Source organism: Dama dama, chromosome 14 (genome assembly GCF_033118175.1).
Source record: "Dama dama isolate Ldn47 chromosome 14, ASM3311817v1, whole genome shotgun sequence".
NCBI classification, from domain to species: Eukaryota; Metazoa; Chordata; class Mammalia; order Artiodactyla; family Cervidae; genus Dama; species Dama dama.
In genome coordinates, this window is record NC_083694.1 from 5483105 (window position 1) to 5510613 (window position 27509).

At 37.5% G+C, this 27509-nt stretch overlaps 1 protein-coding gene across 4 annotated transcripts in view; it reads left to right on the plus strand.

Annotated features, from left to right (window-relative positions):
- Window positions 1-27509, plus strand: part of KCNT2 (potassium sodium-activated channel subfamily T member 2) — a 420730-nt gene that overhangs the window by 104134 nt on the left and 289087 nt on the right. For all 4 annotated transcript variants that reach the window (XM_061160003.1, XM_061160005.1, XM_061160004.1 and 1 more), the window contains exons 2-3: window positions 17885-17964; window positions 20063-20162. In XM_061160003.1, coding sequence (XP_061015986.1) covers window positions 17885-17964; window positions 20063-20162 — 180 coding nt within the window. The remainder of the gene's footprint in view (window positions 1-17884; window positions 17965-20062; window positions 20163-27509) is intronic.

The window sequence follows — 27509 nt, forward strand, 5'->3', positions numbered from 1 at the left end:
AGGCACTGGGCAAACAGTTATAAGCAAAAGCTGATTAGTATTGTTTTAGTGGAGCTTGTGGTTTAATGAGGCTTTAAGAAGCTGTGTGATGACATATTTTATCCTCTCTTAAACTAATTTTGAATTTTTATAGAACTCTGGATAGCATAATTGGGATTAACTGGGAGAGTGAGGGAGTAAGCATAGGGAAAATGAGCAGGTAGATCAGAGTATCTTCTTTCTCAGACACAGTAAGGTGATGGGAAGAAAAAAGTGGGTGGTTATTTCCTTTCCAACACTTCCCTCTGTGTCTATACATCACTCAATGAAGGGATTCAATCTGGCAGTTTCTGCAGTCATATTTAATTAAAGGTCATGCCTTAGAATAGGCGAATAATATTAACATGTGCACAAATGAGAAGTTGATTGGGGTATAATTATATGACTTTTGTCTGTGCCGCCGGAAGGATGGATTTAATATCAGCTCAGATTGGGGAAAGATTTCAGGGGAAAAAAATCAAAAATTTAGGTGTTGATTATGCAAAGTTGGAGACATCCATTTGAGAAAAGTTGAGTAGGCAGTTGAATTCGAATGTATGAGTTCAGAAGAGAGGACTGAGCAGGATATATAAATTTGGCAAACTTGGGCACAAAGATGCATTACTTTTTGAGTATAGTTCCAAAAGGATAGATATTAAGAAGAAAAGGGAATGAACTAGCCAAGGATATTCAGGAGTAAATATAAAGTGGGAGGAAAACTAAGAGAATAGAGACTCAAAGATGAGGAAGTGATCGAGTATGCCAAATGCTGACAGGATATGTCAGAGGCCTCATCCCTGATTTCTGCATTGTGCCACATAGAGGTCATTGGTGACCTTGGCAATTGCAGATTTGGTCTGGAAGTGGAATAGGCTTAATAAAGAACAAAATGTGAGGAATTGAAGCCAGTGGTTTTAGGCTTTGTAAATATTTTGAGCTAAATTGTGTCCTGCAAAATTTGTGTGTGTGGGTTTGTTAGTCACTCAGTCATATCTGACTCTTTGTGACCCCATGGACTGTAGCCCACCAGGTTCCTCCGTTCATGGGATTTCCCAGGCAAGAATACTGGAGTGAGTTGCCATTCCCTTCTCCATGGGATCTTCCTGACCCAGGAATTGAACCCAGATCACCAGCATTGCAGGCAGATTCTTGAAGCCTTAATCCTTAGTACCTTAGAATGTTAACTATTTGGAGACAGCACATTTAAAGGAGTAATTAAGTTAAACTGTTCAGTTCAGTTCAGTCGCTCAGTCGTGTCCAACTCTTTGCGACCCCATGGACCACAGTACACCAGGCCTCCCTGTCCATCACCAACTCCTGGAGTTTACCCAAACTCATGTCCATTGAGTTGGTGATGCCATCCAAGGTGATGCTGTCCCTTTTCCCTCCCACCTTCAATCTTTCCCAGTATCAGGGTCTTTTCAAATGAGTCAGCTCTTTGCACCAGGTGGCTAAAGTGTTGGCGTTTCAGCTTCAACAACAGTCCTTCCAATGAGCACTCAGGACTGATCTCCTTTAGGATGGACTGGTTGGATCTCTTTGCAGACCAAAGGACTCTCAAGAGTCTTCTCCAACACCACAGTTCAAAAGCATCAATTCTTCAGTGCTCAACTGTCTTTATAGTCCAGCTTTCACATCCATACATGACTACTGGAAAAACAATAGCCTTGACTACAGGGACCTTTGTTGGCAAAGTAATGTCTCTGCTTTTTAATATGCTGTCTAGGTTGGTCACAACTCTCCTTCCAAAAAGTAAGCGTCTTTTAATTTCATGGCTGCAATCACTATGTGCAGTGATTTTGGATCCCCCCAAAATGAAGTCTGCCACTGTTTCCACTGTTTCCCCATCTATTTCCCATGAAGTGATGGGACCGGATGCCTTGATCTTTGTTTTCTGAATGTTGAGCTTTAAGCCAACTTTTTCACTTTCCTCTTTCACTTTCATCAAGAGGCTTTTTAGTTCTTCACTTTCTGCCTTAAGAGTGGTGTCATCTGCATATCTGAGGTTACTGGTATTTCTCCCAGCATTCTTGATTCCAGCTTGTGCTTCTTCCAGCCCAGCGTTTCTCATGATGTACTCTGCATATAAGTTAAATAAGCAGGGTGACAATATACAGCCTTGATGGACTCCTTTTCCTATTTGGCACCAGTCTGTTGTTCCACGTCCAGTTTTAACTGTTGCTTCCTGACCTGCATACAGGTTTCTCAAGAGGCAGGTCAAGTGATCTGCTATTCCCATCTCTTTCAGAATTTTCCACAGTTTATTGTGATCCACACTGTCAAAGGCTTTGGCATAGTCAATAAAGCAAAAACAGACTGCTGTCCTTATGAAAAGGGGAAATTTGATCACATAGAGACACCAGTGATACTTGAACCAGAGGAAGGACCCTGTGAGGACACAGTCAGAAGTTGCCATCTGCCAGCCAAGGAGAGATCAACCCACTGGCCCCTTGATCTTAGACTTCCAGACTCCAGAACTATGAGAAAATAAATTTAAGTCATGCAGGTGTTTTGTTATGGCAGCTCTAGAAAGCTAATATCACAAGTCTCAATGTCGATTTTTTTTTTCCATGGCCAAGGTGGCCAAGTGCATTCACCATTTGCTGCCCAAGGTGTTTCCTTCAGTTCATGTGGTGATGATGTATATTGTCTTTCAATGACCCTGGTTCTTTCTAGGGGACTTTTGTGGGGGATTTCTGTGGTATTCTTCATGGAGTATTTCTTTGCCAGGTCTCCTGTCAAAATAGAAACTCCATATTATCAAAAATTGGCAGATTGCACCATTGTGAACAGCAGAGTCAATGATCATTTATTTCTCTGATTTCTTAATTTCTTGTCTTTTCTGGCTTCTAAAAGATTTCCGTTACTTTCCTGCTAGGTAAGATATACATATTAAAAAGTGGTGTGTGATGTGTATGTTTAATACTATTTTTTTAACTTTTCAAGGTATTTCATTTGGGGAGAGTTTATGGAGTGTGTTTTACGATGTTGTCAAAAGCAAAATCCTGAATTACTTTGAAGTTGTTTTTTTTTTTTTTCCTTTTGTGATAAAGCAATTTGCTCTTTTCTGCATGTTGCCACTGTGATCATAGTTACTTGCTTGCTTTTCGATCCAGCTGGCTTGTCATTAAACTCAGAGACAATCTATATTAAGTACTTGCCAGTGTCTCTGATTGAGCTCCCTGGAAGTAGACCCAATTATCCAGCTTATGTTGAAGGAGGTGGATCTGGGTGCTAAATGTTCATGTCTACCATATTCAGTTATATGTACTTAATCATGATACAGTCTTGTAGGAATGATATTTATTTACTAAATTAGTTGAAGCTGAAATAGCAAATTTTTCTTATGTAAATAAATTTTAATCCAATAAATTCCAAATATATCTATCAGTCATGGTGGTATATGAAATACACTATTTTAGTGAATTTTATAATCAGGAAAAAAAAAAGCAATAGCTTAAAAACTAAAAAATTTGTGGTCAAAAGTGGAAGTGTTACTTGCTTCGTCATATCTGACTCTTTGCGACCCCATGGCCTGTAGCCCACCAGGCTCCTCTGTCCATGGGATTTCCCAAGAAAGAATACTGGAGTGGGTTGTGATTTCCTCCTCAAGGGGATATTCCCAACCCAGGGGTTGAACCTACTTCTCCTGAATTGGCAGTTGGGTTCTTTACTACTGAGCCACCAGGGAAGCCCACATGATGTGAGATAGAGGTCCAGTTTCTTTTTTTTCCTACTTGTACGCCTATTTAAAAAAAAAAAAAAAATTAAAGTTCCTCTTTTTTCCTATTGATTTCTCATAATTTTTTTGTTTCATAGTAATATTTAATAAATGCATGAGTCAATTTCTTGACTGTCATATCCCCCTAATTGATTTTTCTTTCTCTGTGCCATGCTTAGAATCTTTTAATTACCTTAGGATACTAGGTCTTGATATCTGTCAGGTAGAGAGGATATCTACTCTTTATTCTTCTTCACAAAATGTATTGTTTAATCTTTCACCATTTATAGAATCAGCTTATCAATTTCCACAAAATTGCCTATGTGATTTAGATTGGAATTTTATGTAATTTTTGGTTTATTTTATAATATAAATACCAAATTGTTTGTCAAAGCAATTGGGACAACTTAAATTATGCTGGTAATTAATAAGAAACCCTTATTAATTCGAGAAGGAACTTTTAGAGTATAATTTCCAAAAGGTTAAAAAACATGTCCTTCATACAAATATGAACTGAAATGTCAAAACTTGTACTCAACACATTAATTAATGAGGGATACAGCACTAATTTCAAACTGGTAGAGTATTGAAGAAGCTAGGTATTTCTAGGCAATGCTAAAATAAGATGTCTGTGTTAGTAGTCTCACCTCTAGAAGTTCTATGGAACATTTGGTGTTTTCTCTTTTGTTGGGTGGAGATTTGTTGCTTAACTACTTGACACAACTCTACTCACTAAGGTCTGTTCCTTCCCTGTTGAAGAATGCACAGAAAATGTGAAGTCAAGGTGAGCAGTTTGTTAAAAGAGCATCCTGAAACTTTTTTTCCTGCTTCCAAATTTTGGATACTTTTTCTGACAAAATCGACAAAAAAAGAATTGACAGGAAATGTTTCTCTAATATAACATTTTCACATTTTTAACTATACCATTGTCTATCTTCATGGACAGTTTTAGGAAGAAAAAGTATTGGGAAAATTCTCTGAGAGAAGTTGTTTGCCTGTTAAAATGATAAGATAATAAACAGGTTTTTAGATCACTGCTACATTATTTGTCATCTACATAAGTTTGAATTAATTTGATATTTACATTTTATGTTCTTTAGTAAAAACATGGATGATATATTTATTATTTATTAGAAAAATGCATGGTTATTTTCCTGTATTTTTTTCATAATCAACCAACAAAACTTAAAGTTACACATTCCATAAGCAAATTGTGGGAAAATGGTGGCTCATTAATACAGAGAACCATATAGAAAACACTATACAGTTGTTAATAATAATGATCTAGACCCACATTCTCTATGCTTGAGTAAACATAATTATGTTATAAATCTGCAGGTGTAAGATAATTCCTTCTATACTGTTGTTTAAATAATTGAAATGTCGCCAGACGTTTGTAGATAAAGCAAAACTAAGTTTACTTAAACTCCCTGAAGCTAGGGATTAAACATTAGCCATGCTTCATAGGATGATGTTAGAATTAAGATCTTTATTATAGTTCAGAATAAGTGTAAGAGGGATCTTTACGATGAAAGGGGTTTCAAATGATCAAAATTTGTGATAAGTCCCTTTGAACTGGCGGAAACAACAAAGTGAGGGTTTTGAAAGAGTAATAAGACTATGCAAGTCTTGTGAATAATGATGTATATTGTCCCCAGTAAGTTGATCTGGAGAGATTTTCTGGAGTAAACAGTGAAGTTATTAAATAAAGTTTATTTGTAAAAAGTTTATTTATTAATAAAGTTTATAAATAAATTTGAGTGCTTTATATCCTTATTTTTCCTAAGCAAATGCTTCTTGGAGGAATCTTCAGTTCAGTTCAGTCGCTCAGTCGTGTCTGACTCTTTGTGATCCCATGGACCGCAGCACGCCAGGCCTCCCTGGCGTGTTATTTGCTATTGTCTAGTTGTTTGTCTCACATAGAAAGCATCTCTTTAACTTTTAGAACAACCATGTTAATGGAAGTAATATCCACGTTTTATAGAGAATAAAAGTTAGGAAATCTGGTAGTCAAATGCATATCATTTGATCCCAGTGTCTGTGCTCTTATCCCTCTTAGCCATTATGCTAAAGTAAACAAAAGGAACAAACAAAAGAACATACTAACAAACAATTGTGGGGATGAAGTCAGTTTCCCTAGAAAACACAGTTGTTTTATTGTGGTATTTATTGAGTGAAATTCTATTTGTGACTGTTTTCTCCCCCTTTTGCCAGGTTGTGCAATCATGTCTTTAAGAGTATTCAACCTCTATGAGACAAGTGCTCCGGCCTGGTGCACTGGGAAGACCCAGAGGAATCGGGTGGAGAGGGAGGTGGGAGGGGGGATCGGGATTGGGAATACATGTAAATCTATGGCTGATTCATATCAATGTATGACAAAACCCACTGGAAAAAAAAAAAATAAAAAAAAAATAAAAGTCATGTATGTTACTCAAGTGTGACTTCCCTGGTGGGTCACAGAGTAAAGAATCTACCTGCAATGTAGGAGACCTGAGTTCAATTCCTGGGTCAGGAAGAACCCCTGGAGAAAGAAATGGTTACCCACTCCAGTATTCTTGCCTGGAGAATCCTGTGAATAGAGGAACCTGACAGACAATAGTCCATGGGGTCACAATGAGTCAGACATGACTGAACAATTAACACTTTCACTTTTCATGTTACTTAAGAAAGAATATTAAGCAATAAAAGAAATCCTAAAGGAATATGTATCCTCAGTGAACTGTGTCCATTACTGACCTGGGACTTCTTCCTTTGAGGTGCAGAATGGAAGAGGCTGCTTGGAGGACTGATCGCAAATCTAATGTCACTGGTGCAGAGAATTAAATAAAACTAAAGGTGCTACTTTCACTGCATGTGCAAGTGTCCATGTAGTTTCCAATTTCATACTAACAATTAGCATCCGTTGCACATGACCAAACTATTTGAGATCCAATGATTCCCTCCCCCAAAACAAACACATTTCTCCTCAAACTGGGTTTTGCTACTTGATCATGGCACCCATTCATAGCAATCCTGGGCTGTGGGAGCATCATTATAGTTTCCTTCAAGGTTTTAAAATGACTGGTGCGAGAGTCCAATCTGAGTTAGAAGTTACATGGTGCCTTCTTTCCTCTTCTTATAAGAATACAGAAAAGAAAAGAGGATTTACACATTGTAGTTGATGGGACACTTGATTAGGAGGTTGTTAGGTTTGTAGTGGGGTTGTGCTACCTATAAGCTCATTCTGTGAATAATAGCTTTATATTTTAATAATATATGTTTGCATATATGCACATTTATGTATATATATATTAATATTTTATGGGTGTGTATATATAATATGTATATTTATAACATCTTATGGGTGTGTATATATACATATATATGTATATATATGTGTGTGTGTGTGTATATATATCTTTATACCCTTTATAGTCATTAAGTCATGTCCAACTCTTTGTGATGCCATGGACTATAGCCTGCCAGGCTTCTCTGTTCATGGGATTTTCCATGCAAGGATACTGTAGTGAGTTGCCATTTCCTTCTCCAGGATATCTTCCCAACTCCGGGATCGAACCCAGGTCTCCTGCACTCCAGGCAGGTTCTTTACCACTTGCCACCCCCGAAGTGTAACTTTATACCCAACGCTAAATCCTCTCCTAGCTTTGTTTATCTTTTGCTTCCCATGCTCAGGTTTAAATTAAATTGAGATTACTTAAATTTAATTATTTTAAACACAATGAGGAAGTACAGAGAGAAGGTCTTGAAAATGAGCATTGCACATCAGAACGTGAGTTTTCAAACTGAAGAAAAACTTGAATTCTTGGGCTCACTTCTAATTTGTTTTCCTCTGAAAGCCACAAGATTGTGCGTTTCCAGTTACTGGCAAGGTGTGATTACCAAGGAGTGACAAAATCATAAATGCAGTTATTGAGGGGCATCAGCATTATGTTACCCAGAATGAAAGAAAACGGATGAGTGATTAGCACCCCATAATCTTTTCTCATTACTTTACATATATCTATCTAAAATCATATATTGCTGATCCTATTCACAGAAGCCAGTTATCTTGCTGTATCTCACTGAACACACTGTTTGTTGAACTCTGGGTAGGCAAGACATGAGCTAAGAGGCTGGAAGAAAGCTCAAGGAGTTGCAGAACTGCAAGACACGTTTATTATCTCCTGGATGATGCAGCAGCCATAGCATAACCTAATGAAATACAACCTCTCTCCTGAATGGCGCAGTGGCCACAACAGTATCCTCTCCTGCTTCTGCAGCTGCCGTCGCAGTAGACACAGTATATTCTCTCGTCTCATGGCTGACCCAATGGACACAGCCAGTGACACAGCAGTAATGCCACTGCTTTTTAGGTGGAGCTCACATATCCCTACAGCACAGGGTAGCTCCTGACCAAGCCAGTACCTCCTGAAGGTGTGCACACTGCTGTAAATGAGCTCAGCTGTCCTATAGTCATTATTTATAAAATGTGCAGCAAGGGAGCCTGAACACGCCATCTTGGCTAATTTGCTCTCTCCCCATCCATCACTATGTATTTACATATATATTTAAATACACATATATGTACATGCACATATATGCATATATATCAGTTCAGTTCAGTCGCTCAGTCGTGTCCAACTCTTTGAGACCCCATCTGCTGCACACCAGGCCTTCCTGTCCATCACCAACTCCCAGAGTCCACCCAAACCGATGTCCATCAAGTCGGTGATGCCATCCAAGCATCTCATCCTCTCTCATCCCCTTCTTCTCCTGCCCTCAATCTTTTCCAGCATCCAGGTCTTTTCAAATAAGTCAGCTCTTATCAGGTGGCCAAAGTATTGGAGTTTCAGCTTCAACATCAGTCCTTCCAGTGAACACCCAGGACTGATCTCCTTTAGGATGGACTGGTTGGATCTCCTTGCAGACAAGGGACTCTCAAGAGTCTTCTCCAACACCACAGTTCAAAAGCATCAGTTCTTCTGCATTCAGGTTTCTTAATAGTGCAACTCTTACATTCATACATGACTACTGGAAAAACCATAGCCTTGACTAGACAGACCTTTGTTGACAAAGTAATGTCTCTGCTTTTTAATATGCTATCTAGGTTGGTCATATGTTACCTTCCAAGGACTAAGTGTATTTAATTTCATGGTTGCAGTCAGCATCTGCAGTGATTTTGGAGCCCCCAAAAATAAAGTCAGCCACTGTTTCCACTTTTTCCCATCTATTTCCCATGAAGTGATGGGACTAGATGCCTTGATCTTTGTTTTCTGAATGTTGAGCTTTAAGCCAACTTTTTTCACTCTCCTCTTTCACTTTCATCAAGAGGCTTTTTAGTTCTTCTTCACCTTCTGCCATAAGGATGGTGTCATCTGCATACCTGAGGTTATTGATATTTCTCCCAGCAATTTTGATTCCAGCTTGTGCTTCTTCCAGCCCAGCATTTCTCATGATGTACTCTGCATATAAGTTAAATAAGCAGGATGACATTATACAGGCTTGACATACTCCTTTTCCTATTTGGCACCAGTCTGTTGTTCCATGTCCAGTTCTAACTGTTGCCTCCTTATAAGATGTTGCTAACTAATGGAGATGGGAATGTTAAGCATGTATAATTATGAAAAGAATAAGATGGACAGAAAGATATTGGCAGGTGACTCAGGAAAGACTCCATAAAGTTTTTAAAATGAGGTTATTGGTGTGCATAGTAAAGATTGGAAGCCAAGTAGAAGCTCCTTGGAAGCACTTGAGCTTGAACAATTGAAACTAATTCTGAGGGGATGAAAAATTGATAGTAGGCTCATTTATTTATTTTTTTACAAGGTTCCATTTGAATGGTTCAGTTCAGTTCAGTTCATTCCCTCTGTCATATCCAACTATTTGCAACCCCATTGACTGCAGCATCCATGCCTCCCTGTCCATCACCAACTCCTGGAGCTTACTCATACTCATGCCCATTGAGTCAGCAATTCTGTCCAGCCATCTCATCCTCTGTCATCCTCTTTTCCTCCCGCCTTCAATCTTTCCCAGCATCAGGGTCTTTTCAAATGAGTCAGTTTTTCCTATCAGGTGGCCAATGTATTGGAGTTTCAGCTTCAACATCAGTCCTTCCAATGAACACCCAGGACTGATTTTTTTGCAGTCCAAGGGACTCTCAAAAGTCTTCTCCAACACCACAGTTCAAAAGCATCAATTCTTCAGCGCTCAGCTTTCTTTATAGTCCAACTCTCACATCCATACATCACTATGGGAAAAACCATAGCCTTGACTAGATGGACCTTTCGTGGGAAAATAATGTCTCTGCTTTTTAATATTCTGTCTAGGTTGGTCATAACCTTCCTGTCAAGGAGTAAGCGTCTTTTAATTTCATGGGTACAATCACCATCTGCAGTGATTTTGGAGCCCAAAAAAATAAAGTCAGCGACTGTTTCCACTGTTTCCCCATCTATTTCCCATGAAGTGATGGTTCTGGATGCCATGATATTAGTTTTCTGAGTGTTGAGCTTTAAGCCAACTTTTTCACTCTCCTCTTTCACTTTCATCAAGAGGTTCTTTAATTCTTCTTTACTTTCCACCATAAGGGTGGTGTCATCTGCATACCTGAGGTTATTGATATTTCTCCCAGCAATCTTGATTCCTTCTTGTGCTTCTTCCAGTCCAGCGTTTCTCATGATGTACTCTGCATATGAGTTAAATAGGCAGGGTGACCATATACAGCCTTGACGTACTCCTTTTCCTATTTGGAACCAGTCTGTTGTTCCATGTCCAGTTCTAACTGTTGCTTCCTGACCTGCATGCAGATTTCTCAAGGGGCAGGTCAGGTGGTCTGGTATTCCCATCTCTTTCAGAATTTTCCACAGTTTATTGTGATCCACCCACTCAGAGGCTTTTGCATACTGAAAATTGATAGCTTTGTTAAATAATTTAGTTACCAGAAGTTAGGAGTGAATATTTAGAAACAGATAAGAACCTGCTTTAGAGTCAACAACCAAAGGGCAGAATTAACCAAACACTACTCAGTATCCCTGTGATGGTCTGGTGTTTGCACTGTTCTTTTGTAATACTTCACAGATAACCTGGAACTGTCCTAATAATGAAAAATTAACTTGAAGAGAAGGCAGAAAGCAAGAAGTAGTAACTGAAAGACCAGTGTCCCAATTCTGTCTCAGTACTAGCTATAAATCTGGGCAAATCACTAAAATTATTTGAATTAAACTTTTTTTAATAAAGTAAAAGTAATGGCGGCTTTAGTCAAGTCATAGCAACACTGTAAAAATTAATAAATCAACAGTAGTGGAATTTTTTTTCTAAATGTTTACTAAATCATGGGGAGATGGTGCAAATAAACAAGCACATCCAAATTAATTAAAAAAAAAAAAAATTGCAGGGAATGACCGTTCATCACAAGGCAGACCAAGTTGGAGTAAGGAAGAGTTTTCAAGGATTCAGCCCACTACAAACCCAAATAGTTTATCCTCAAGTAATCATAACCTACGGAAGAAAAGGAAGATGACTTTATTTCTTCCACTGGACTAGCAACTCAGAGTCCTTAAGGTTTGTACGAAAGAAAGAGCTCAGTACCACACTACCCCTTCATTCAGGCATTGAATGGAAATAGGTCCCTAGTAGGTCTCAAACAATTTAAATATTTAAGACATAAGCATGAACAAAACTCAGTATGGTCCCACCCTCGTAGAGTTTACAATCTAATGGACTTACGTCGTATTACTGAGAAGTGCTACTGTCACCATCATGAAGCGTGATTGGAAGAGAACGACACCAGTTAGACCAGAGAGTCCAGATCAACACTCCCTTGTTTGAAATGAGTGCAGTAATTGTAAAACTGATACATGGACAGCATCAGAGGAAGGCAGGAAGGGAACAGCACCAAGGAGACACAGAGGAAGAATTTTCCTTTAGTAATGATCTGTGTCTACCATGAGTTCCCAAAGAGAATATCTGGAAAACTTTGGCACCCTAAACAGAGTCCAAGGTATTGTCAATGCTCAAAAAAAGAGAAGAAAAAAAGAAAAAAGAAAGAAAATGTTCCTGAAAGATTGATGCATTAACAACCTGGGTCACCATTATTTTTTTGTATTTTAAAGTTAGTAAAGAGGAATTTTAAGACTGAAATAAGAAAGTTGCCTTTTAACAAGATATTGCATAATTTTTGTGCTAAATTCCAGTAACCAGAGCAACATAAAATGGGGAAAAAATTGAAATCAGTATTAAGTCCTTGATACTGTAAGGCAAATTGATGATGGTTATGCAACAACAACAACAAAAAAACAACCCTACAGCACTAAGAATTGTTCCAGAAAATAACATATCTAGGAGATTTTCAGTTCATATTTGAGGAATAGTATAAAGACAATAGCCATGAAACTTAGTTATGAACGTAGAATAAAAGCTTCTAAAATAAAATGAATCCAGCAGTAAATTACATAAATAGTTCACTATTACAAAAACAATATTCCATGACTGAAAAAAAAATTGGTTAATATAAAAACACCTAAAAATTGGGCTTCCCTGATGACTCAGATGGTAAAGAATCTGCCTGCAGTGTGAAAGACCTGAGTTTGATCTCTGGGTTGGGAAGATCTCCTGTCGGAAGGCACAGCAACTCACTCTAGTATTCTTGCCTGGAGAATCCCATGGACAGAGGAGCCTGGCGGGCTACAGTCCTTGGGATCGCAAAGAGTTGAACATGATGGAGCGACTAAGCACGTGACAATATAAAAACAGCTAAAATAATTTACCAAGTCAGTAAATCAAGAAAAAACAAAAATACATCAACTGATAGATTCAAGATAGTTTTTTTTTTTTTTTTAACAATCAGTATTCATTCATTCCAGTTATGATTTTTAGTAAAATATAAGTATTCATTGCAATTTCATGATCAATAATGTAATTACGGCTAAAGCACTAGTTGCCTTCTAGAAAAATGTACCATGGTTATTTGATTGTTGTTTTCATCAAAAAGTTCTGGTCGATGTAATAAGACAAAAATAATGAAAAGCGAATACAGATATTGGAAATTTCCAGATGACATGATTGTCTGCTTGGAAAACTCAAAAAAGAAGCATGATAAATATCACTACCTATAAGAGAGTTCAACATGGTTGTCAAATAAAATATCAAAAAAAGTTAAAGGTCAGAACAGCACAGTTTTAGAATAGTAAACAAAATGATAGGATCTGCCCAAATAAAGCAACAGCCAACGTATTATTAACCAATGGTAATGTATGTCAGTAAGAGTAGATATGGTGTAGTAATGGTTGCAATTCTACTTCATTTTTATTAACTACAATCACATATCCACTATTTTATTGGGATAAATGAGACAAAATGATCTTCAATTTTATTTTCAGGATAAAATGTGAAAAATGACATTTTAAGGACTAATGAGGGCAGATTTGCTCTAGTGTATTGTTCAAAAGTGTATGGTTTTAGAATACACTAAAATTACCTACTGGATAGAGGTCAGTTCAGATAAAGTTAGATGGGAGGAAGGAAATCATAAAACAAGAGAAAAGAAGGAAGAGAAGAAGGAAGAAAGGAAAAAAGAGCAAGGGAGGGAGGGAGGGGAAGAAGAAAAGAGGGAGGAAGTAAGTAAAACCACATTTAAATCTGGAAAGGGAACTACTAAGAGGATATTTTAAAGCAGCTAAAATCACAAAAAAAAATGGGAAATATAAAAACTAAACTCTGTTCCACACAACTCCCTGAGTACTAGAGAAATATCTGGACAGTTCTTAAAATATACGCTATACTAAGCTGCCTGGATTCCTTTACAGTTGTCATGGATCAAATAAGTCTCCATTCTATATTATAAATAATAAATCTAAAGGACATTTTTTTGTACCTGATGGAAGACAGGGTTCAAAAAGTGTTTTGTTTATTTTTTGGTTTTTTTTTTTTTTTCATTTTAGCTTTGAAAAGTGTTTGTATGAATGTATGCTTTAATATCATCCATGTTCCTCAGTGATGTTGACTCAGATCACTAGATTAATTAACTGTGTTGCTTCACATGATATTATAATGAGAATGGAATTCGGAAGTTATTTAATGAGAGACCTTACACCATGCAAAATCATTTTCACTTCAGGAAAAAATCCAGTCGCTTGCAAGCTGTTACTTAGTCTTTGGCACATTTATATGTATTGGAGAATTCTCAACTTCATAGTGATGGCCATTTCAGTACTGGGTAATATTCATAATTCTCATATTTTCTATAATTAATTCTATACATCACATTACGAATCATCTCATTTTAATAATGATGGTCATTTCAGTGTTTAAAGGCAGCCGTTGAGTAAGGTTAAACATTTCCAGTTCCTTAAACTTGTCCTTATATGAAATGCTTTCCAGATACCTCATTGTTTGCTTAAGGATTTAGACAATCTCATTTTAGTTAAGATACGCACCTCTGCTGTATACCCAGTCCTGCACTCCAGGTAATATCTGAAGAATGCGCTGATACTATTATAAGCTTGATAATTCTAGGGAGCAAATCCACATGGCTTTTGTTTTATTACTTGTACAATAGCCATATGTCCTTCTCAAATTTGCTTTTGTATCCATAGCAAATTTGAATTAATATAGCTTAATATCAGTGTCACAGTTACTTTATTAAAATGAACTTTCTTTCACGTGATCAACAAGGGAAGCAGGTTCAGTGATGGCTTTCCAAGATGCCAGTGGAGTTGTGGGTCTTCCCGTGTGTGCATGCATTGTGCAGGGTGTGTGAGTGTGAAGGTTTGCATACATGTGTAGGGGTGTGTGCATGTGCACAGGCATGCATATAGAGATGTTCTGCTAGAAGATATTATTGCAATTTCTATGGCTGCTTTCTAGAGAAATTAACAAGTAAAGAGAATCTTGATTTTTGTCATAAAAGGATACAAAAGAAAGAAAATGTTTATGGGAGAGAATATTGTCTTTAGGGATAAGAGATAAAGTTGGAACAATTCACGATTTTAGAATGTATAACTGATAAAACTTGGTTAGCAATTGATAACAAAAGCCCTTTGTTTTTACTGCATAAGAAATTGCTTTTAAAATATTCATAGATCTTCTTGAATATGCACTTTAGAATTTAGGAGTGAAATATTTCTCTAGGACATGAACATCTTCCTGTCAATTATTTTCTCCCCTGTTTTTATCTCGTGAGTATCCCTACAAAACAAAAATCAAAAGCCAGCATCCAAACTATCTACTTTATATACTTTATCAAAATTTTGTGATATTTAGTTCAGTTCAGTCACTGAGTCATGTCCACCTCTTTGCAACTCCAGGGACTGCAGCATGCCAGGCCTCCCTGTCCATCACCATCTCCCAGAGTTTACTCAAACTCATTCCGTTGAGTCAGTGATGCCATCCAACCTTCTCATCCTCTGTTGTCCCCTTCTCCTCCCGTCTTGAATCTTCCCCAGCATTAGGGTCTTTTTTTAATGAGTCAGGTCTTTGCATCAGGTGGCCAAAGTATTGGAGTTTCAGCTTCAGCATCAGTCCTTCCAATGAATGTTCAGTATTGATTTCCTTTAGGATGGACTGGATGGATTTCTTTGCAGTCCAAGGGACTCTCGAGTCTTCTGCAACACCACAGTTCAAAAGCATCAATTCTTCAGTGCTCAGCTTTCTTTATAGGCCAACTCTCACATCCACACATGACTACTGGAAAATTCATAGCCTGGACTAGACTGAATTTTGTTGACAAAGTAATAGCTCTGTTTTTTAATATGCTGTCTAGGTTCATCATAACTTTTCTTCCAAAGAGTGAGAGAATTTTAATTTCATGGTTGCAGTGAACATCTGCAGTGATTTTGGAGCCCCCCAAAATAAAGTCTGTCACTGTTTCCACTGTTTCCCCATCTATTTACCATAAAGTGATGGGACCCAATGCCATGATCTTTGTTTTCTGAATATTGAGCTTTAAGCCAACTTTTTCACTCTCCTCTTTCACTTTCATCAAGAGGCTTTTTAGTTCTTCTTTGCTTTCTGCCATAAGGGTGGTGTCATCTTCATATCTGAGGTTGTTGATATTTCTCCCGCAATCTTGATTCCAACTTGTGCTTCATCCAGCCCAGCCTTTCTCAAGATGTACTCTGCATATAAGTTAAATAAGCAGGGTGACAATATACAGCCTTGACACACTCCTTTCACTATTTGGAACCAGTCTGTTGTTCCATGTGCAGTTCTAACTGTTGCTTCTTGACCTGCATACAGATTTCTCAAGAGGCAGGTCAGTTGGTCTGGTATTCCCATCTCTTTAAGAATTTTCCAGAGTTTGTTGTGGTCCATAAAGTCAAGGGCTTTGGCATAGTCAAGAAGGCAGAAGTAGATTTTTTCTGGAATTCTCTTGCTTTTTCAATGATCCAATGGATCATTTGACCTCTGGTTCCTCTGCCTTTTTAAAATCCAGCTTGAACATCTGGAAGTTCATGGTTCACGTGCTGTTGAAGACTGGCTTAAAGAATTTTGAGCATTACTTTACTAGTGTGTGAGATGAGTGCAATTATGTGGTAGTTGGAGTATTCTTTGGCATTGCCTTTCTTTGGGGTTGGAATGAAAACGGAACTTTTCCAGTCCTGTGGCCACTGCTGAGTTTTCCAAATTTGCTGACTTATTGAGTGCAGCACTTTCACAGAATCATCTTTTAGGATTTGAAATAGCTCAACTGGAATTCCATCACCTCCACTAGCTTTGTTCACAGTGATGCTTCCTAAAGCCCACCTGACTTCGCATTCCAGGATGTCTGGTTCTTGGTGAGTGATCACACCATCGTGACTGTCTGGGCCGTGAAGATCTTTTTTGTATAGTTCTTTTGTGTATTCTTGCCACCTCTTCTTAATATCTTCTGCTTCTATTAAGTCCACACCGTTTCTGTCCTTTATTGTGCCTATCTCTGCGTAAAATGTTCCTTTGGTATCTCTAATTTTCTTGAAGAGATCTCTTGTCTTTCCCGTTTAATTGTTTTCCTCTATTTCTTGGCATTGATCTCTGAGGAAGGCTTCCTTATCTCTTCTTGCTATTCTTTGGAACTCTGCATTCAAATAGGTATATCTTTCCTTTTCTCCTTTGGCTTTGCTTCTCTTCTATTCACAGCTATTTGTAAGATGTCCTCAGGCAACCATTTTGCCTTTTTGCATTTCTTTTCCTTGGGGATGGTCTTGATCCATCTTGATGGTCTTGATCTTGGGGATGGTACTGTGTCAGGAACCTCCATCCATAGTTCTCCAGGAAAAGTTAAATATTTTTTGTGTTTGTGAGCATTAAAATGTTTTCTAACTGTTTTTGAAATCTTAACTTATAGTAAAGGTATTTAAGATTATTTGAGAAAATTTCAGATGATGATTATTCGGTATTCACCAAGTTTGAACACAATTGTGTTTTCACTCGTTATTTTGAAAATTTTATTTATGCACCATCATTTGAGAGAAGTTGCTAGAATTCCAGGAGAAAGCAAATGCATTTATTAGAATGCTACTATGTTTTAGAGTGTTGATATCAGTTTACAGGTGATTAAAGGTAGAATATTCAGTCCCTTAATTGATTTGTCTCGTTTGTAACTTACCTCTGGTGACTTTAATGTTCCAGTTGCCAGTACCACTCCTTTGTTGATCAAGCAATATTTAATATAATACAGATAAATAAATAAGAAAGTAAAGTGTCCCATATGTCGTGTCCCAAATAGGCTCAAGGTAAAGAGAAGCCTTACTAAAATTCTATTTCCAAGCCCAGTCCCTTATGATTCAATAGATCTGGGGTGGTTAGTTCAACCTGAATTTTTTAAGAATCCAGTTGATTCCGATGACAGGGAAAAAATTGGGAATACACTGATGAAAAAATATTCTACAAACACATATGAAAGACTTTTGCACTATTGCTGTTTTGAGCTACCAAGAAAGCCCTGAATCATATATACCACTCATTTATCTAGTAATACACATAACTGAATCAACTGCATATGATATCTAAACTGAGTATATCTTGAAAATTAGAACATAACTGGTACTCTCCAAAAAATCAGTGTTTTAACTCACATCATTTTCTGTGGTGGGGATTCGCTCAAATTATATAATGTATTACATCACATAATTTATTTTTGCTTTCATATATCTTACTCTTTAGCTTAATTGTGTTTTTATTTTTTGTTTGCAGGGTGCAAGTTGAATTTTATATGAATGAAAACACATTTAAAGAGAGACTAAAGTTATTTTTTATCAAAAACCAGAGATCAAGTAAGTCTTTCATTTTATTCCCCTGTCTATATTTTGTATATATATTCACTGTAAAAAAAAAAAATACAGCTATACAGTTCTTTTTCAAAATATCTTTTATATACAGGAGTAAACTTGATAATTTCTGTCAGGCATTAATGTTTAAAAAGCAGTAGATGTTGCCTCTGGTGATGTCAAAGTATCCTGACACCTTTACATCTTCAAGTCTGGTATCATTTAGTAGAATTCTGAGTGGACAATTTGGATTGATAGAAATACTGAGGAAAAGCATTTAAATGAGGGTTCCTCATATTTTCACTGCAAGGGACACCTAAAGCTTGTTTTGAGAAGACTCTGGTGATTCCAGGTGACCATAATGGGGAATAATTTTCTGATTTAGCGTTTAGTAGGGGCGAGCTTACCTATCACACCTAATAGCAAGAAACAAGTAGGGTGTCCTGAAATGTACAACACCTTTCCCTGGAGATTTAAAATCAGGAAGTGCAGAGCCAAGCTCAGCATATAACATCCCAGGAATTTTTGCCATAAAATACATTTGGGAAACTTTGGAACTTCAAGAGGGCATGAAATTGGCATAGTCACTGTCCTCCTAAGCCTGTTCGGGGTTGAAGTGTCAATCATACTTCTTACCTCTCCACAATACCATGCCTTTTTGAAAAGTCATATATAGTGAACCAATATGCAATTTTTTCATGTGATTATTGCTTAAGATGTCAATAAGCAATGGAAATAGATTGGTTTTGACTTTACTCTTTAACAGTTTGACCTCTGAATCCTCTTGGGTGGTTTAATATGCTTCTGTAGAGTTCATAGAGAAAAACTTGAGTTATGAAAAGTTACCTGAATACTAACCACGGAAGTATTTCAATCTGTAAGGGACACAGATTAGAGACTCTTAATGGCTGGTTAGCTCAGGGTTAGGTTAATAATAACTAGTGCTTCTCTAATCTGATTCATTAGAGGTCGCAGATATTACCTGAAGAGGCCACATTATTTGCATAAAAGGTTTCCTTTATTTTAGTACTAAAAATTCTGTCTCTCCAGGCCAGAAAGAATACCCAGCTTTGACTAAACTATCATTTAAAGAGACCAGTTCTATAAAACCAGGGCAATTTCATTAACAGTTTAAAAGACTTTATTAAAAAACTAACCTGTATGTACCTAGCATTTTAATAGGAAAACCAAGGAAAAATTACACAATTAATAAAGCATTAATCTTTTACTGTTAAATACTACCTTAAGTACACTCACCTATAGGAGACTAAAAACAAAATGGCATTTCATTTGTAGATTTTATTAAGAAGTAATTATTGGAAGACATTTCTCAGAATTTTATTCATAATGCATCAATCTGGTACCACCTGATAATTGCAGGAAAGGTAATGCTTCTATTAATCAGATTTTAAGCACATTTTGCTTAATGTTAATTGCTCTTCTCCACATCAAATATCACAGCCATGTACAAAGATACATACATGGCTGTGTTATTTCCCACAAAAAAGTTTTTAAGATTTTACCAGTATTTAAACCTATAATGAAAAGTTAGTTAAATCTCAAAAATGGGAGTGTGAGTGTGTATATTTCCCATTATATGCTATTAGGATTTCTTGGTAATTCTATAATTACTATCTAAATGTATAATACATAATTATATATGATTATAATTTCTCTATAATCAAATCTGCAAGGTGCTGAGAAGATACAAAGTTTAAAACTTATCCTAGTGAATTTTTAAGCAGCTAGATTTTCTGGCTAATTAAAATTTATCCCAAAATTTATAGATCTATAAAATGGTTAAACTTTTAAATATACCTAGACCAATCTTGGTTGGATATGATTTTTATGGCTTCAAATGCTCAGAAGTTGAATTACTTAGTGTATAATATCCACTATCATTTGTGGTTCGTACAGACTGTCATTCTCATTTTTTATTTCAACCTTCAGGCACTTAGAACTTCAGAGTGGGTAAACATTATGGTAGTGTAGTTTCTAAACACAATTTAAGTGCTGTACTTAAAATTGATATTTTTGACAATTCTTTTTAGTTATCTGTGAACTGAGTTTAAATGAAAATCTAATTTTTGTTGTTTGTTTAAAGGTCTAAGAATACGTCTGTTCAATTTTTCTCTCAAATTATTAAGCTGCTTATTATATATAATCCGAGTGCTACTAGAAAACCCTTCACAAGGAAATGAATGGTAAGGTGTCTTTGTCTGATTTTCTGCAATATTATTTTAATTAGTTTAAATTGTATTATAAGTTTTGAGGTGAAATTGGTAATAACATTACATTAGTTTTAGGTATACAACATAATGGTTCAATCTTTGTATACATCACAGTAAGTCTGGTTACTGTACATCACCATATAATCCATCTCCTTTACCCATTTTGTCCCCATCCTCACCCTTTCCCTCTGACAACCAGCAATCTATGAATTTTGTTTCATTAGATTTTTTTTTTATTTTTACATGCAAGTGAAATCATATGGTATTTGTCTTTTCTCTAACTTATTTTATTCACCATAGTGTTTGCTAGGTCCTACCATGTTGTCACCGATGTCAAGCTTTCCTTCTTTTTATGGCTGAATGACATTCCACTGTGTGTGTGTGTGTGTGTGTGTGTGTGCGCACCTTCTTTATTCCTACATTCATCAATAAACACTTGAGTTGCTTCCATATCTTAGCTACTGTAAACACTACTGCAATGAACATAAGGGTGTGTATATCTTTTTGAATTAGAGTTTTTTAGTTTGGGGAGGGGGATATAAATACCCAAAAGTAGAATAGTTGGGTTATATGGTAGTTTTATTTTTAATTTATTTTGAGGAGTCACCAAACTCTTTTCCATAGTGGCTTCACCAATTTCAATTCTCACAAATCACATAAGAGGATTCCCTTTTCTCTAAAACTTTCAATACTTTTTCTTTTTATTATGCCCATTCTAACAGGTATGAGGTGATTTCTCATTGTGATTTTGAGTTGTATTTCCCTAATACTTTCATTTCCCCAGTAATCTTGAGAAAGTTTTCATGGATCTGTTGGACATCTGCATGTCTTCTTTGAAAAAGTGTCTATCTGGATTCTGTGACAATTTTTATTCTTTTTGTTTCTTTGTTTGTTTTACCATTGAGTTGAATGGGTTCTTTAATATTTTGAGTATTAACTCCTTTTCAGATAAATGATTTGCAAATATTTTCCCATTCTAGGTTGCTTTTTCATTTTATTGATGGTATGCTTTCCTGTGCAGTAGCTTTTCAGTTTGAAATAGTCCCACTTTTTTTTTTGCCTTTGTTTTTGACATCAGATTCAAAAAATCATCACCAAGGCCTATATCAAAGGACTTACCACCTGTTTTCTTCTAGGAGTCTTATGGTTTGGTTTCACACCTTACATTCAAGTCTTTCATCCATTTTGGGTTAATTTTTATGTACTGTGTAAGACCGTGGTCTTTGTTGTTGCTCTGCTTCCCAGGTGGTTCAGTGGTAAACAATGCATCTGCCAGTGCAGGAAACGTGGGTTCAGTCCCTCGGTCAGGAAGATCCTCTGGAGAAAAAAAAAGGCAACCCACTCTAGTATTCTTGCCAGGAGAACCCCATGGACAGAGGAGCCTGGTGGGCCACGGTCCAGGGGGTTCACAAAGAGTCGGACAGAACAACAAAAACAAAGATAATGGTCTAGTTTCATTTTTTATGTGTGTTCTATTTTCCCAGCTCATTATATTGAAGAGACTGTCTTTTCCTCATTGTATATTCATAGCTCCTTTGTCATATGTTACTTGACTATATATGTGCGTATTTATTGTTGGGCTCTATATTCCGTTTCATTGCTTTTTAATGCCAATACCATGCCATTTTTGTTGCTATAGCTTTGAGTATAGTTTGAAATCAGGGAGCATGATTCCTCTAGGCTTGTTCTTCTTTCTCAAGGTGCTTGGCTATTTAGGGGTTTTCGTGGTTCCATATAAATCTCTAAATTGTTTGTTTTAGTATTGTGAAAATGTCTTTGGAATTTTGATAGAGATAGCAATCTGTAGATTGCTTTGGATAGTACAGACATTATAGCAATACTAATTCTTCCAATCCAAGGGCACAGGATATCTTTCTATTTCTTTGTGTCTTATTTATTGAATAATTTATTGTATCAGTGTCATAGTTTTCCGCATACAGGTCCTTTCACCACCTTGACTAAATTTGCTTCTAGGAATTTTATTCTTTCTGATGCAATTGTAAATGAGGTTGCTTTCTTAATTTCTCTTTCTGATAGTCCATTATAATTTATAGACATATGTATCCACAGAGAGTTGGTTCCAGGACCCCAGCACAATACCAAAATCCACAGATGCACAAGTCACTTACATGAAACGGCATAATATTTGCATATAATCCATGAACATCCTTGCATATACTCTATGTCATCTCTAAATTGCTCATAATACAAATCTAGTGTAAATGGTAGTAAATAGCTGCTAGTATTGAGAAAATTCAAGTTTTGGTTTTTGGAAATTTCTGGAATTTTTTTTTTCCAGATACTTTTGATCCATGGTTGATTGAATCTGCAGATGTAGATCCCATGGATAAGGAGGGCTAAATGTATGTTGATTTTGTATCCTGCAACTTTGCTGAATTTATCTATTGGTTCTAACAGTTTTTTGGTGAAGTTCTTAAGGTTTTCTATAGGCAGTCTCATGTAATCTATAACTCATTTCAGGTTTACTTTTTTTTTTTTCCAATTTGCATGACTATTTCTTTTTCTTGCTTAATTGCTGTGGTGAGAACTTATAGTACTATATTGATAAAAGTGACAAGAGTGGTCATCTTGTCTTGTTCCTGATCTCAGAGGGAAAGCTTTTAACTTTTCATCAAGTATGATGTTAGCTGTGGGTTTGTCTTATATACGACCTTTATTATGTTGAGGTCCGTTCCCTCTATACCTGTTTTGATGAGTTTAGAAATTGTTATAAAACCAAAACATAATACACACATTTTTGTGGCACTACACAGTATTTAGAAAGTCCTGTTCTTCCCCACCTATCTCTTTCCTAATCACCCCTCTGTAGGATGAGAAGTTGCTGACCAGATTGAAGTGAGCCCAAGATACTCATTGGGCTGTATTTTCACAAATGAACAGGGTCGCTATATTAACAGGCTTCCCAGGTGGCACTAGTGGTAAAGAACCTACCTGCCAATGCTGGAGACATGAGAGACCTAGGTTCGATCCCTGGGTCTGGAAGATCCCCTGGAAAAGGGCATGACGACTCACTCCAGTATTCTTGCCTGGAGAATTCCATCAACAGAGGAGCATGGCGGGCTGCAGTCCATAGAGTCTCAAAGTGTTGGACATAACTTAAGCACACATGTTGAATCAAAATTCGACAATGTCTTTTCTGTATCTGTTGAGTTCATGATGTAATTTTTTATATATTTGGTTAAAGTGGTTAGCATTAATGAGACGTTGAACCATACCTGCATAAATGAATCCCAGGAATAAAGCCCATTTGATGTATTCATACTACGTTGCTTCAGTGGTGTCAACTTTTTACAACTCTAAGGACTGTAGCTGGTCAGGCTCCTTTGTCTGTGGGATTGTCCAGGCAAAAATACTAGAGTGGGTCACTATGCCCTCCTCTAGGGATCTTCCTGACCCAGGGATCAAATCCATGTCTTACATCTCCTGCATTGATGCAGGGGCTTCTTTATTGCTAGGGCCAGCTGGGAAGCCTGTGTATCTCATAACTAATTATTACAGTTAGTTTTACTACTTTTTTCTTTTAACCTTAGTAACAGTTTAATAAATGGTCAGTCCCTTAGTTTTATTGTTACGTACCTTTACCTGTGGGAATTTTTTTTTTTTACTGTCTTATCTTTTCTTGTTACTGGATAGTGCCTTTTCAGCTTAAAGAAGTCCCTTTAACATTTCTTTAAATGGGAGTTTAGAGGTGACAAAATCCTTTGGCTTTTGCTTGTCCGGAAGCCTCTTTATCTCCCTTCAATTCTAAGTGACAGCTTTGCCAAGTAGAGTGTTCTTGGTTGTAAGATTTTTCCTTTCAGCAATTTGAATCTGTCATGTCACTGTCTTTCGGCCTGCACAGTTTCTTCTTGAAAATCAGCTGATAGACGTATGGAACTTCCCTTGTATGTACAAAGTTTTTGTTTGTTTGTTTGTTTGTTTTTTCTCTCTCTTTCTTGCTTTTAATATTCTCTTTAACTTCTGATATTTTTATTATAATGTGTCTCTTTCCGGGTTTGTCTCATTTGTAACTCTCTTGTCTTCCTGGACCTAGATGTCTGTTTTCTTCCATAGGCTAAGAATATTTTCAGTCATTATTGCTTGTATAAACTTTCTGTCCCTTTTCTCTCTGTGTGTCTTTTTTGTTATCCCTATCATGTGTATATTGGTCTTTTGGATGGTGTCCCATAAACCTCTTAAGCTATCTTCACTCTTTGTCATTTTTTTTTTTCTTTATGCTGCTCTTACTGAAAGAATTCCACTATCTTGTCTTCAAGTTTGCTGTTTTTTGTTGTTGTTGTTGTTGTTTTCCTTCTGCTTGATCTAGTCTTCAGCTGAAGCCCTTTGTTACATTTTCCAGTTCAGTTATTGGATTCTTTAGTCCTGTGACTTTCATTTTGGTGCTTTCTGACATTTTCCATCTCCTTTTTGAACTCCTCACTGTAGTCATGTTTTCTCTCAAGTTTGGTGAGCATTTCTATGAGCATTATTTTGAACTCTTTATCAGATAAATTACTTATCCCCATTTCTTTAAGGATTTTTAAAAATTCGATATTGTTCTTTCTTTTGAAACCTATTCCTCAGTTTCCTCATTTTGCTTTTCTCTCTGTGTTTCTTTGTATTGGACAAAATGGGGAACCTCTTCTAGGCTTGAAGGAGGGTCCTTATGTAAGCTGTGAACCTTATTGTTCAGCCCTGCCCTAGCTCTTGGTTATCTCTCAAATCTTTGTAATTGTTTAAACACCCTGATATATTCTTGATAAGTTCCAGATTTTGAGGTTGTACTAAGCCCTGTCATGTTCAAAGGTAGAGGTCTCAGTCAGCCCCTAGTTTTGGCTAAGTGGAAGCCAGACCCTCAGGGAGCAGCTTTAAAGTCCTGTGGGACCACTGTCTTTGCTGGCCTCCAGACAGGTGATTTGGATGTGACAGTTCCACAAGTCAGGGCTCCAGATGAGTGTGTATGCTCCTCTCTGAGATCCTGGAGAGCTGTGGCAAGGCCTGAGAGAGTGCAAAGATAGCATTCACTCTCGGGCCTTCGCTCCCTAGAACTCCTCTGTAACCTCTCGAGGTATGGAAGCCCTGAAGCTTCCCTCACACTGAAACTCCAGCACAAGAATATAGGCCTATTTTAGTGGCAAGCTGGAGATGTGTTTCAGTCTTCTGTGTCATGTTGTGGGGGTGGTAGCCTGCCCAAACTGTCACTCCTGGTTGTTTCCGTCTCCTGGGGTGCAGAAGTGCAGGCCTCCAGAGCCAGGTACCCAAGGGGCATCTGCTGTATGAACTGCCTGCACCTGCAGGCTTCAGTGGGGCCCCAGGATGGGGGCACGTGGTGCTAGCAAGGAGAAGGAGCACAGAGATGGCAGCTGCCAGTGCCTCTGCTTCCGGATAATGTCCAGAAAGACCCCTGTGCCCTTGGCAGTTGCTTTAAGATTGGCTAATGCATCTCCTGCCTACGTGGTCTAGGTGGTTTTCAGACTGCTGGCTTTTCTCTGCGTCTTAGGCTTTCCAGGTGGTGCTAGTGGTAAAGAACCTGCCTGCCAATGCAAGAGACCAAAACGATGAGGGTTCAATCCCTGGGTTGGGAAGATCCCCTGGAGAAGGGCATGATAACCCACTCTGGTATTCTTGCCTGGAGAATCCCATGGACAGAGGAGCCTGGTTGGTTACAGCCCGTAGGGTCACAAAGAGTCGGACACGACTGAAGTGACTGCGTATGAGCAGGGTGACTTAGTCTGCATGAGGTGAAATTTGCTCGGTCATGTCCGACTCTTTGCAACCCCATGGACTATACAGTCCATGGAATTCTCCAGGCCAGAATACCGGAGTGGGTAGCCTTTTCCTTCTCCAGAGGATCTTCCCAACCCAGGGATCCAACCCAGGTCTCCCGCATTGCAGGCAGATTCTCTACCAGCTGGACCACAAGGGAAGCCCATTTCTTTTAGCACTTGGTTCCATAATTCTAAATAATAAGTGTACACTGGTCTTCCTTGGTTTGCCAACTTTGGATAGTAACGAGGAGCTACCTACTTTGGTAGATCAAACTTAGTCTGCACATGAGCACCTTAAGAGCAGGCTTCCTGTACCCCCACGCCTTTTGGGTCTCCTGAACCTAAATCCTACTGGTTTACAAAGCTGCTGTTTCTCTAGGCTCATTTCTCCAGGTCCCAAGAGTGTCTGTGTGGAGCACAGAGAAACCCTGTGTGGTGAGATCCCTCCTGGCCCTGGGTCACTGTGTCAAGGGCAGGGTTTTTGATAATACTGCATCTCTGCATCTCCTTGTTATGTTGTTTAGCCACTCAGTCGTGTCTGACTCTTTGCAACCCCATGGACCATAGCCCACCAGGCTCCTCTGTCCATGGGATTCTCCAGGCAAGAATACTGGAGTGGGTTGCCATTTCTTCCTCCATGGCATCTTCCTGATATAGGGATTGAACCCAGTCTCCTGCATGGGCAGGTGAATTCTTTACCACTGAATCACCTGGGAAGCCCCTTCCCTCTCCTATTGGTCTCATTGTGGCCCTTGTATTTCTCTTTGTCGAAAAGTTGTTCTGCTAGTTTTCGGGTCTTTTTCAGAGGAAACTGATCCATATATGGCTATAGATTTGGCATGTCTGTGGAAGAGATGCGTTCAGGATCTTCCTGCACTGCCATCTTGAATCACCTCCTGAATTGTAGTATAAGTTTAAAGAATGCTGTATGGAATTTATTTCTTAAATAAGTGTTTGTCACAAAAAAAATCGATCTGGTTTTCAGTTAATACATGAATGTAATCTTTGTAGGTTCTTTTAAAATCTCTGTTTTTGTGTGTGTGTTTTGTTTATCTAATTGTCTAATGCTAATACTTTCCACCTACCCACACAATTTTTATTGCTAGTTGAAATACTGTAAGTAATGCTTTGAAATGGATCAGTCTCTTTAAAAACCTCAATACTTTTCTGTTCTTGATTCACATATACTCCAGAGAAGTTTACTGTTTTGTATTCTAGTTTTGTACATATTTTCAGTTATAGTTTAGAGGCCACTTTTAAAAAAAGTTTCTTGAGGGCATTATTCTAAGTGAATTAAGTCAGACAAAAAATTAAATATTGTGTGATCTCACTTATGTGGGGAAAATCTTAAGACAAAACAAAGCAACAACAAAGCTAGTTATTTACTTTTGAATAGAAACAGCATTTATTTAGCATTTACTGGGATGCTTAATTCAAGTCTCAGATTTAGCTTGTGTAGTTCTTTATCTAATTTGAGTTAAATGACATTGATTTATTTTAACTTACTTTTTCATTCATTATTGCTTTTATTAAATTGCATATCTATTCCTTT